Genomic DNA, 14,037 nt, shown 5'->3' on the forward strand with positions numbered 1-14,037 from the left:
TCTAGCGCCACTTCTCCTCCACGCCCCATCTGCTTTGGGCGTCCCCTGGTGCACCAACAGAGAGAGAAAGAAAAATCAGAGAAAGAGAAAAAAAAAAGAGAAAGGAGTTCTCTCATCCATTACCTCTTTTCTTCCTTCGATCCTGTGTGAAAGGTGTTCGCGCACAATTTCCTATTCAGATCTTCTTCCTTCGATCTTATGAAGAGTTGAAGAAAGAGATTTGATCTAAATCAAAGGAGCAAGATCTAAAAGAGAACTAGCACCTCGATGATCTCAGATGCCCCTGATCTACATCAGCCTCATGTGGATATCCATAGAGACTGGACACATGTATGGCTTCATCGGAACCTGCAAACATCTTCAGATCCAGATCTTGAAGAAGAAGATTACGCTACAGGTAGGTGATTCGATCATTGGATTTATTTTTATTAAAATTAGATGCATGCTTATTTTATTTTCATCATATGAACTAGATCTGTCGGTCTTTAAATTAGATCTATGCATGCATAGATTAAAAGTATTTTAATCTAGCCTTCCACTGTCTGTTATGAAAATATTTTGAAATCTGTATGTACAAAACACCTAAATCCAACAATGGATCCACTGAAGTTCTTCAACTCTTTCCTTTTCTATCTTAACCTGATCATCATAAGGATCCTGATCTCTTCTAACATTGTGATAATAGGCCTATCTCCGCTCTTCAAGATGTATGAGTTAAAATATTTTGGTATGTTATTTTATGCCACATCACTACATGCTCTCTCTATGAAAAAAGTTCAACCATATTTGAGGAGGAGCATCATTATTATTTATAACATCTTTATAAGCCTCCTCATTTAGATTCTTCCAGCATTCTAATGCAGCCTTATGCTCTTGTATTGTAGAGATAAATGCTACTCTCATAATATATTTTTAATAACTTTTTCTTTATATTTTTTTGAAAGTTACTTTGTACATGCCTCATACAAAATATGTGCTCAATCCTTTCCAAAACCTACTGAAAGTTCAGGCCCTGTATTGCAAGACAAAAAAATATGCAGAACAAGTTTGTGTAATTTAATAAAAAATATATAAAATAATTGAAAAAATAAGAAATTATTTTCTCAATGTTATCTTTTATTGGTGTGACATGAAAATCCAACTTTTCTCTTGTACAAAGCCAATATCTATTGGAAGCAAATTTAGAAACCACTCCTATGGCTCTTTGTTTCTACTTCTACTACCGTTTAAGCTATAGAAAATATTCTTTCATTGGCATCTCTCCTAATTGTTGCCAATAGATGTCCTTGGCAAACTGATTTAAGGAAGCTGGCCATCTAAACAAATGATGGGCCTACAACTAGCAAGAAATTTTTCTTGCATGCATCAAAGCATATATGAAACGTTTGAAAATTTGGCTTTATTTGACCTTGTTGCCTCCATACATGATTAACAACTGTGTGTTTAAGGCTCGATCTTTTCAATTCTTGAGTATAGTCATACAGTCTTGCATACTACATTTTATAAGATCTTTGAATTTTCTCAAATGCCCTCTTTTTTTGTCCTATAGCACTGGTATATTAAAACATTAATATTTAGGTTCCTGTGTACATCATCCTGTAACTCTTTAGTTTAAAAATCAGGATTGCTCCTAAACTTATCTAAGTAGTGTCTAGCAAGTCATGAAAATTTTATCTGACAATTTTCACTACATTTATGTTCAGGACAGTAGTACTTCACTTAGAATAACTTTTTTATACTCATTCATGAAGCAGATATCCTCCACGAGCAACTATTAGCATATACAGCAGCAATGTAAGAACTGGCATTCCTTTTGAATCTAATATTTTATCCATTCAATATCCCATATGTCATTACGGCATCTTTAAACTCCTTATGATTGTCAAACTTCATTCCATTTAAGAATTTTGGGTCCTTCAAATCAATTCTAATATTAAACTCTTCAAATTTTCCATCGCTTCTCATAGCACCATTGCCATTAGAGTTAGCATAATTAGACTAAGGTATTTTTCTTTCTGCCATAGCTTTCAAGAACTGGTTGGATGGACCAAGTCTTTGTATATATATCTGTCTCAAAATCACTTTAGGGTTAGTATTATTACCAGCTTCTATCAAATTCACATCCATAAAATTACTATCACAATCAACATTATATTACTATCACTATTAGAATCATTATTAGTATCATTATCAGTATCACTGTGAGCATTACTGTTACTATCACTATCTATATTTTTAGCAGAAGAATGAGCATCATTCTTACCAGCACCCACATTCTCATCCTTTTTAGATTTACTTACAAATTTAGCAATATCAAGGACTTCAGGTATATCCAGATGTTCAACACAAATATACACTATACTCCCATAGTTCACTTGACTAAATATCTTAAAAACTTATTGGTCATCATATAAAAATCTAAGACTATTCTTGAAATCTATTCCTGGTACCCCATAGTGCATTTTTTCCTTATTACTATAACCCAACTTATTTAACTTATCAATAATATCATACGATACTTTGTCTAGATGAATATTCTCTATCTCTATCACTGATCCCTCCACATAATCAAATATAAGATGGTTGACAAATGAGCCACCATGATGAATAACAATTATAACAACTATATCTATGCTACGAAGGATTATAAAAATAATATAAATATAAAGATATTAATTTATTTTTAAACAAGACATAATAGTGAATCTAAACTATTAGATAATAACCTGGTGCAGACATTGAGGATCCACTAAAATATTATATAATTTATATAATAGGCTCTTTAGCTGGTGAAAGCAGACATTAGGGGTCGTATAGCAGATGAAAGTAGATATAAGGGGTCTTATAGCAAACTAAAAGCAGACATTTAGGGTCCTATAGCATGTGGAAGCAGATATTATGCTAGATATTTTCAGTATTTCAGCATCCCAAAGCAGAGACTAGAGGACCACAATCACGACATAGAGAAAAAATAAAACATAAATATATCATATGAAAACCCTATAGAATAAATAAAATACAAATCCCAATATGTAAAGGTTCATGTAAAAATTTTGATGCCCATAATTGTAAACCTTTTTTTAAATATATAATCTCTCAAGTTGCTGTAGAACCTTTGATTTAGATATCTCGATGGTCCTTTTCTTCACAGCGATGATGGTATTCGAAGGGGGGATCGGGATTGGGATAGGTGGCTAATTTGACTGACTAAGTTGACAGATGAGGATGCGATCAATGCTGGAGAAGAATTCTTAAAAAAAATTAGGTTGGACCTAAGAGAGAAGGAAGTATAGGAGAGATATTTTTCTTTGAATCAACCAAAGTTTTCAATTTTAACTTACCACGCATGATTGTTTAGTGGGCCACGTGAGTCATATGACGGTCATAGACAAATGGCATTAAGCTCCGTCTGTCCATTTTTCTAATTTTGAATAATCTTGTCACTTTATTGATCAAATTAACAAATATTAAACTTGGATCACTCGATTGTTAGTACCCCTAAAATTATTATGCAAAAATACATTTTTCCTACTCTTTATATAATCATAATGCATGTAGCCGAGAATACAATTCTTCCTAATTTCCGAACATCAATGGCGTCAATATGAAGTAATTACTCTCCACGAACTTATTTATCAGATGTTTCTTGTAGCTTAGCACAGATATTGCTAGATTACTATCATATGCTTAGTTATAGTAGTTAATATTGGAATGTATACTTTTACAATCTACTTGCTTCGTTACGTTCATGCCTAGCCTTTTTTTCCCCCACATGTTAGTGTACAATCGTTCATGATATTTTACAATGGCTTTTATTTACATTATTCATTATAATTAATTTAATCTACCTTTCCGCATTATGTTGTTTTTAGTAAATATCAATTACTTTTGATACCGAGACATTCCTTGAATATATCCCCAAAAAACTCAAAAAACATATGTTATTATGTTTTAGGAAAAATAAAATGATGATTGATTTAGATGCTCCCACGTAAGCCTTCCATCAGTTTTTGTAAAGAACCATACCTCTTCAAGCTTTACCGATCCACACGTGAATGCCCCTTCCTAGTTTTGACTTTGACTGACTCAAAGATTTTGAATTGAAAAACTACTAGAACTAAATCCAAACAATTTTGTATTGGATGCAATTACAACTGATCCAACCATTGAAACAACAACTAGAACTAAATCTATCGGAACAAAATAAATCAGTAAAAAAATTTCTTAATAGTCATATTAATGGACCAATGTTCTAGAATGGAAGAAAATAAAAAAAATCGACCTAAGATCAAGAAAAACCTAATATATGGTAATTTATCATAAAATACCTGTAATCTACATGGCTCAATCCTAGGTTGACCAAGCAACAGAACTACTCCAACCTGACCTAAGGGTAAGCAACCATATAACAGAGAGAGAGGAGAGAGAGAGAGATGCAGCTACATTCAAAAGACAGCTAAATATATATGAAGCAAATATTGATTTTAAAGTTCTTAATTATGAAAGCTTCACATGGTAGCCAAGATTTTATGTCCTCATGGGATAAGAGGTATCTCGGCCATCTCTTTCTATTCCCATAAAAAAATGAACCAGAATAGGATCAAAATCCTAAAATCCATCATAAGAAGAAAAAAGAGAATGAAGGAAAAAAAAGATGAAGAAAAGGAAAAATAATGAAAAGAAAGAAGAAGAAAATGAAAGAAAAAAAAAAGAAGAAAAAAAAGACAAGGAAAGAGAAAAAGAAGAAAAGAAAAAAAAAAACTGATAAGAAAAAAAAATGAAAATAAAGAAAGAAACATGGAAGAAAAAAAAGAGCTGAAAAAAAAAGGAAAAAAAAAGAAGAAGAGAGAAACCAATGATATCTATCAAGATTACTATCAAGACGGAACCGGACAACAATAATCCCCTTCTAAGAAGAAATCAGGATATCTTTGTTCTGCAAGATTTAAGACCTTGATAGCAGCCCTTGCCAGCTTCAGATGACATCCATGACACTAGCTAAAGAGATTATTTACAGGCCAGAACAAGCCCAGCTCACATAATCATACAGAAAACACATGGGCGCACAGCTAAGACACCTCGCCCCCTACGAGTAATCAACTGATGCAGAAGAATACCATGACAAACAACTCGAAGCAGCCAAATTAGAAAAACTTCCAGCTAGTTATTGGTGTGAGTACTGGTGTAACATCAAAGCCGATTTGTTCAGTGCGCTCAAAGCTGCACCACCCTACCATAAATCCAACTGAAGGGAATGTGTGGTGCTTGCTTGGCTCTCCCTTGAGCTCTTTCTTCTAGCCTCCGAATCCTGGAAGCCAAAGAGCAGACAAAGTCTTGAGCATGGTTCCCCTCCCCAGAAAGGCCAGTTAGCTTCTCCACATTCCACCTTTGGACCAGAAAGTCGAGTATCTCCGCATAGTCCTTGGCAGTATAGACACCCAACCGCTGAGCAACGGTGGAGAAGTGTTCGAACAGGTTATCATCATGCCCATCATACATCAAATGGGCGGGCATCGAGATCTTCTTCTTCATCATGTCAGCAAATGCAAGCACAGTGTCATCTGGATCTATTTCAAATAGCTTCTCCACTATCTTGGTGTATGCAGTCTCATGGCGCTTCTCATCAGCAGCAATTGTGCCACATATCTGAGCCAGTTTCAGGTCCCCATGCTCTTTGGCAAGCCTAGCAGTGTTCCCATGAGATATGAAGGTTGCCCGCTCTTGAAATGAGGTATAAATGAAACCAAGATAGGGGTTATTCTCTGTCCTGGGATCCTATGAAACACAATAAAAATAAGTCGTTCATATATTTGAGAATTGAGACAAAATAGATACATGCACATTTGGAGGCCATGCAGACCCATTACAGTTTCCAGTGTTTGCATATTTCTAATTATCACTTAAGGTGATTGAAGTTGACTGAATATATTTAGGTAATTCTAGAAACATGAAGTATTTTTTCACACAGAAATGTCCAATTCTAGTAACATGAAGCATTTATTTCATACAAACATGTACAAACCACTATCAGTAACTATGACCAAGGTTTTATATCTTGACGATTGCCGGGACATGATGATTAGTATAAGCATGACTTAGAAAAGAAGGAGAAAGAGGAAAAAAGAAGAGAGAGAAAAATGAAGAAAAGAAAAAAAAAAAAGAGAAAGAAGAAGAAAAATGAAAAACAAGGGAGAAAAAAAGAAAGAAAAAAGAAAAGAAAGAAAGGAAGGGAGAGGAAAGAAAGAAAAGAAAAAAAAAAGAAAAAAGAAAGAAAAGGACGAAGGGGAGGATGAAGGATATCTATCGGGATGCATAACTGGAACTACCATCAGGACGGGATGGAACGATACAGCGGGGCATCCTGTTCCATAGAAAAACCGGGACACATTTATCCCACAGGATTTAAAATCTTGAATCTATGACCACTTTACAGTAAAGCAAATTCCTTCGTGAGTCATACTCCAATTAACATTTAATCTCAATTTTCACCAAATTTCCTTCCTTGTACATTATTTATTTTATTTTACTCCAAAATACCAATCAAAGATCTACATTTCAAAGTTCCGAACCTTTTTAATAAAAGAAAAAAAAATTGTAATATAGGAGTATGGATAATTAAATATCATGTCTTATTGGCTAACTAATTTGGCATCATAAGGTCCACATCTTTGTTAAAGGACTCATACACCAGAGCTTCTTAAAAATTATGGGTCCATGTATATTCCTGCCAAAGAATAATTGAACACATCACAGAACAAAAATAGAGAGGGGAGAAAAGGACCACATATATCAAACTTGAGGCAAGAAGCATACATGATGTGCAGCTAAATAGAATTCTATACTTCAAACAGGACATTTTGCATGCTAGTAACATAATTTAAACAAGTTTCAAGCTCGTATTTTGACTATAGAGATTCCATATTATAAAGTAGTGTTAAATCCAGGAAAAGCATATCAGAATTTGGATCGAACTTACCATTCCCGAACCAATTAGATACTGAATTGTCTTCTCAATTTGTTTCATGTCCACCCTTCCAGTTAGGTACAGATACTTGTTGAGAAGGTCACCATGCCTGTTCTCTTCAGCAGTCCATGCCCGTGTCCAAATAGCCCATGAGGTAAGGTTTGCACCTGTTTCATCCCGGACACCATCAAGAGTATTAAGCATTGTTTGATATGTAGGAAGAGCCTCCTCAGTGATCATATCTCCAACCAAGCAAACATAATGATCATCAGGGATCTCCTTTGACCGCTCCTGCAACTCCTTAACTTCATCAAAAAAACCCTCAGATGAAGAATCAGGCAGAAAATCCTGTGGTTGCCAGCTCTTCTCAACTGGCTTCAGAAGCACCAAGATGTTACTTTCTGCCCACTCCTCTAAGGACTTGAAAATCTCAATCTTCTGAGGTGGCATGGAATGAGTGACTTGGAAAAGTGCCTCACGTGGAGGACTGAAGGGCTTCTTCAGAGACTCAACCCTGAGACAATTATATGCTTAGAGTATTCTTTCTGTTGTTTAAAGCTAATATTCACAGATAACAGACAAAACATAAAGATGTCATAGTTTTATCACTATGTTCCTTCTTTTTTTTTTTTTTTTCTTTTGAGGAGAGCAGTTTTGTCACTATTTCTGTCAAAGATAATTAGGGTGCGTTTGGTTACACTTTGATTTTTAAAAAATACTTTTTATTTTTTTTGATTTTTGCTATTGAGTAAAAGCAAAAAATAAAAAGTATGTTTGGTAACTATGTTGCTATAATGCAAAAACCAATATTTGGGGACGGCAGATAAAGAGTTTGACGAGGGAAAAAGGTTCGGGCTCTTTACTTTTTGATTTGGCGTTTTAGATGTGCGGAAGCAAAAAAAGCAAAAAAGTAAATTTTGAAAAGCAAAAATTTTTTGCTTTGCATATAAAGCAATTATTTTGATTTTTTTTGATTTTTGCTTTTTGCTTTTCATGATGTTACCAAACATTACTTTTTGATTTTTGCTTTTTAAAAATCAAAAAACAAAAAAAATACTTTTTTAATGGCTAACCAAACGCCCCCTTAATTTGTCAAATAAAGCACCACAGATCATTATAAGATCTACAATGAACAATCAAAATACTGGTTATTTTGCAAATAAGCAAAAACTAAGAGCAGCAGATACATTGTAGTTATTAACTTCCACAATGAGGAATGATGAAAAGGAAGAGCCGCCACAAAAATTTTTTTCCCACATTTTACAACGTATAAAATAAGATAAAAAAATATAGAAAGCTGTATATCTTTTTTCTATCTCCATAAAAAAAGTCATACTACATTCTGAGATTTAAAATAAGAACACATTCTAAGTCATGCTTATAAATCTGATGTTAGTATGAATAGAAGGCAGTAAAAACATAGTGTCTTATTTCAGGTAAGCACACTAGCACATGATTTTTCATATGAGAAATTAGTACAAGAACCATTCTCCAAATACCAAGATACATTAAGTATGGAAATATTTTATTCATTAATTTTTAAATTATAAAATTTATAATTTATAAAAATGTATATACTGAATGATATTTACATACCAAAGAACTGCTATTATCATAATCTATCCAAATACCAAGTAATTGGTGAGCTAGCTAACACATTCTGCACCATGCTGAAAAAATGTATGCATGCAATGACTTAATAGACCTTTTTTTACCAAAAAGTTTTAAACAATTAATAAGTGCCACATAGACCAGAACTGGTGCCTGTACGGGCAGGCATGACATATGCTCGTTGGCATGGACCAGAAACGACTGGCATGGGCTAGCACTTGGAAACTCCGTTAGAAACCATAAAACTTGCATATACATGCCTTCAATACATGCACACTTGTCTCTGCATAAGTTACACAGGAGACGGTCCTTTTGAAACTTTTTACAGATATCACATAAAATAATTAAACTTTCACTAGCATGAGAAAAAAAGTTAGTCCCTCAGCTGTTGTAAGTCACCTTCCATGAAAAAGAAAAAAAGAAGATACCAGTGCTAGAAGAATGATACAGAAACATTTGGTGCAAAGAAGGAGGCTCAGATGCAAAGAACCAATATTTAATAATTCTTGAAATTACGAAAAATAGTTTGTCTCCATATTACCGTGAGCTTTGAAGTAATGGAATTGCAAGAAACAGAAGATAGATATAATCTGGTAGCTATTGGAAGAAATGAGCAGAATCGAGTTTTTTCATTTATTACAAAGCAGTGCTAGATACTCGACAGCATAGAATCCTCTCAAGAAGTCCTGCTCTCACCGAGAAGCCTCTTCACTTTTATTACACACACAAGTCAGGAAATCAATCAAGCTCAATCAAATAGAGGCTATCAGGCTGCAAATGAGGAAATCAATTCAGTCAATCAAAGGCAGTAGATATTCAGGGTGTATACCCGCAGAAGGAAAGTGGACTCAACCAAGGAAGAATAATATCATGGGATTGCAATCACCTATATTAAGGGGTCACAATCACCTAAAAGAAGAAAAGTGGACTCAACGAAATAAGGAAAAATAATATCATGGGATTGCAATCACCTATATTAAGGGATCACAATCACCTAAAAGAAGGAAAGTGGACTCAACCAAATAAGGAAGAACAATATCATGGGATCGCAATCATCTATATTAAGGGATCACAATCACTTAAAATTCCGACGACTGGAGACCATAAATAGAACCAGAATGTGAAAGACAGAGAACCCAGACTTTACCAAATAGCTTTGTTCGGCCTTTAGGCTTAGTCTGGAGATTTGTCTCCTGATGTTCTTGTCATTCTGTTTCTTGAAACCATATTTATACTATTTCTTATTGATTCTATAAAAGATCCCGTTCTTCCTCCAACAACTTTTCATTTCTTCCTCTTTTGAAATAGAAATATGAAGAACTAACTTGTATCATAGTGGCTGCAGTGAAAATGGAAAATCCCTCCAACACAAACAACTCCACCTAAAGTCTCATAATGTACAAAGTTTCCAGGCCCTGATCCCTATTGTGGTCTTGAAAAAACAACACAAGCCTAAAATCGAAGAACAATACCAAATTTCTTTATGATAGATAAGTTTCTTAGGTTTAATTAGAAAGATGATGACAACATGTTAAAGTACATATGCCTCAAAATTGGGATGATTTGACAAAAATGGAATGAAGACTTGGGAAGATTTCCAATGATGCAATGAAATAGTGGCATTTTAAAGCTTATATAGCTCAGCATTGAAACCAAGTGCATATCAAAATGAAGCTATATATTTAGAATGAAAAGATTTAAAGAATAAGTTTATGATGAGTGATTGGATTCTCTCTAAAGTAGGGCAGCATTATTGGATGCATCTCAAAGGAAAATTTATCAAAATAAAAGTTGCCCAAATGTTAATGCACAAGTACAAGTACATTAAATTAAATCATATACAAGAATGTTTAACTAAGAATTGATGCTAAGCATTAGCATGGTATGCTAAGAATGTTAAGGTTTACAGAAGTAAATTTTGTTTAACACTCCTCTAACCCCTCTAAAATGTATTTGACAGATGTCCTATCCCATATCAAAACCATCACATTACAGATTCCACAATTCTGAATGACCTTGTTAAAAAAATTATCCAGAACTCACACAACACAACATCATCCAAAGCATGAAGAATCTAAGACAAAACATCTGCAGAATGGATCAACAATTGTGGAACAATCACCCTGTCACTTTAGGCAAAACCTTTACACCAAATGCAAGTAAGACCATGTATACAGCTTTGCTTTGCCTTCAAGAGCATGTCAAGAGCAGCATCAATTAATTCATTTTCCTAGCAATATGCCGAAAACCTGAAGCAATTCCTTCCTACATCAACAAAATTCTCATCTCACAATATGCACCAACTTACCATCATTGACACCTTACAATTCAATGCTCAAGGAACCAAGTCAAAGATCATTCAGGAAAGCAGTTGCCAACCAAAACAAATGCATCAACATATACAGCATATTAGGAAAATCTAGCCTATTGATTGTTCATTTTGGCTCTCTAAAACTAGGATTGAATTATGTATCTAATTTTTTCTGTCACATTCAAAACACAGAAATGTTAAGCAAGCAAACTCCTAAATAATGGGTATCACAAAATTCTTCATTCCATAGATTTCTTATTAATTACATGATGGAGTTGCAATACTCAAGGAACAGATACTTTTTTATTTAAAAAAAATACAGGTGATTCAAAACATAACATAAAAATGTATTAATTCCTGAATTTACTGAATGAAGTCAATATCATAAGTACAATGCCTTAAGAACTAATTATTCAACCAAGTTTAAATTAATCATTTTGACTGACTGTTTTATTTGTAGATGATAAGTGGAAAAGCAGTAGGAACCAGAATGAACAGTGCAGCAGCAATAAATGTGTGAATATTGACTTGAACCACCCATGTTTGTTTGACCACTCTCCGCTTCAATAGAGGGTCCGGCCCTGCAATCATCAGTCATTTTCCTTGTGGTATCACAATATACATACATACATATTACATTCATACATACATAAGTACATACATACGTACATACATGCATACATGCGTACATACATATGTGCATACATACGTACATACATATATACATATAGATGTAGATGTTGATATAGAAATATAATGCTAATACAAAAACACCACTACAATGTAACATGGAAAACATTTTCCTACAAAAATCAAAATATAGAAAATAGTATAAAATTGAATAAAGTAATTCTGATTCAACAAATATTAAAGAAAAAAGATCATGAGTAACCGGATTCTTCGATCTCTCCCTTCCTTCTCTTCTTTGATCTAGAAGGAAAGGATGATAGTACATTAGACTCGTCCAAATTAAAACTTAGACAAAAAGGAAAAAAAAAATTTTTAAAATAGGGGAGAGTAGTCACTGAGTACAGATTTGGCCTAAATTCATTCAAGAACTCCAGAAGAGAGCTTATCCGGAAATCATTTGGCTACTGTAGCCTGTAGGTAGTGAGATATGTAGAGAGGTATCCACATGCAACTCCAGTGGGGTGGGATTAACCCAATATTTCCATAACAAAACTTTGATTCCAGGGAGTCAAATCCTTATCAGAATTCATCAAATCCCAATAAAATCTCACAAAACGAACTAATTACCACCGTTCTTAGGCCCAAAAAACACCCGAAAAACATGACCAAGATCAAGAAAGCAACAAATATAAGCAGTTTGAGGCATCAGAACATCGAATCACGCAACATAGATGCGACTGAACATAAAACAATGGCTTAATTCAGGCATGCAAGGAAAAAAAAGAAAAAAAGAAAAAAAATCGCAACTTTCCATCGATCAAAGGAAACATAGAGGATTTTAAAGATAAAGGAACTCACTTTGGGGAGGAGGGAACGGTGGAAGCCATGGAGACCCTGGGGGATCTCCCATTCCCCTTTGTGGGAGAGAAACAGAGAGCCATCCGCGGCGCAAGGGCCACTCTGAGAGCCATTCTTCCAAGAGGGGCTCTCTCTCTCTTCTTCCCTCTAGTTCCTTCAGAAAGGTGGGAGGGAAGGGAGAGAAAGCTAGGCTCCTTCTGGCGGTGGCTTTGTTCTGAGTGGGAGAAAGGGAGCAGGATGGAGGAGTATTAACAGGGCCGTTTCTCATAACTTGTTCTACATGAAGTTACATAATTGCCCTTTTATTTTTCATTTAATTTATAAATTTTGCTTATTTTTGCCTCTTTTAATTTGTGATCTAGTTTTAAGCTTTTAATTTTAGAAGATGAGAGTTTACCAAATTGGTAAGCTCTTTGCTGGGCATTTTTGGATTCATATATAAGTTTTTCCATTTATTAAATTATATTTAAACTCTCAATATATCAAATATTTTATAAAAAAATTTATCATGGCATGAACAAAAATATTTGAATTCGTATGCTCTCGTACGTGCATCTATTTGAAACTGATATGTTTGTTATATAGTAATAAAGCCGAGTTCACAACATTAAATAGTGAATATTTATATTTTTTTAATTTTTTATATAAATATGTTAAAGAGAATTATGATAGGATATAAATTGTTTGTTCTAAACAAATCATGGAAGGCCTATAGTTAGTATTAGATGCCACATCTTAGATCAAATATTATTTACAAATATAATTTCATTATTTATTATGAAATTATTGGAGTTGGAAAATCTATGAATCCCTTCAATTCTATCTATAGAATACATGCATATCCATTTCTCTATTTATAAGGTTACAATTCTTTAGCCTTCGACCTAAAATGCTTGTTTCTATATAATAAAATCATAATATTTTCTTTCAGCCATATGTTACTATCCTTAAAAAAAGTCCAATAGTCTTATATTTTTTTTCTAAATTTTTGAGTTATTTATGTATTTTATCTTTGATATTGTGATAGAATTGACTATAGCTCTTTGTGAGTCTAATATCACTCCATTCCTTGGTTTTTAAATTGCATGGGATTCTCATTTTGAGTTTCAAATTTTTATTTATTCTTTTTTATCGATAAACTTTTCTATGGCATCCATCTTAATTTCTTCCTATTGTTTGATTTTTACTTTTATCATAGCAATAAATTTTTTCTTTGATGTACATTACACCAGTTTAAAGTTGACAAAAAGTTTGGATGTAACATCACAATTGTTTTAAGGCTGCATTTAGCTCGAAAAAAAAGAAAAATATGAAATGAGAATAATTATGTTTAATGAGATAATTATATACAAATCATCTATATTTTTTTAGTTATATTTTTAATAATTTTTGATTGAGAGTAGTTTTATCTATAAAAATGAAAAAAAAAAGTTATAGATTCAGACAACAATTTTGTTCTAGTAATCACTTATAATTATCTTTTTTTCATGAGAATAGTTATACTTGGATAAAATAGCTATCTCTGGCTCGATGACCTTTTTCTAAAAACTATTTGACAAATCCCAAACTTACTGAAAATCAAATAAATTATTTTTAAAAATATATACTACTGGCATTTATAATTAGTTTGGGTAATTTTATAATTTTATTATTCTTATGTTGT

The 14,037-nt window shown here is 33.3% G+C and overlaps 1 protein-coding gene across 1 annotated transcript; it reads right to left on the minus strand.

Annotated features, from left to right (window-relative positions):
* Positions 1-4,891: 4,891 nt before the first annotated feature.
* Positions 4,892-12,608, minus strand: LOC105051176 (stearoyl-[acyl-carrier-protein] 9-desaturase, chloroplastic-like). The gene is made up of 3 exons (XM_073243603.1): positions 12,375-12,608; positions 6,977-7,478; positions 4,892-5,775 (listed from the first exon to the last, which is right to left on the minus strand). Exons 1-3 carry the CDS (start codon positions 12,485-12,487, stop codon positions 5,215-5,217), a joined length of 1,176 nt encoding a protein of 391 aa, XP_073099704.1. The 5' UTR covers positions 12,488-12,608; the 3' UTR covers positions 4,892-5,214.
* Positions 12,609-14,037: the final 1,429 nt, after the last annotated feature.

This window comes from Elaeis guineensis, chromosome 9, assembly GCF_000442705.2.
Source record: "Elaeis guineensis isolate ETL-2024a chromosome 9, EG11, whole genome shotgun sequence".
In the NCBI taxonomy this organism is placed as follows: Eukaryota; Viridiplantae; Streptophyta; class Magnoliopsida; order Arecales; family Arecaceae; genus Elaeis; species Elaeis guineensis.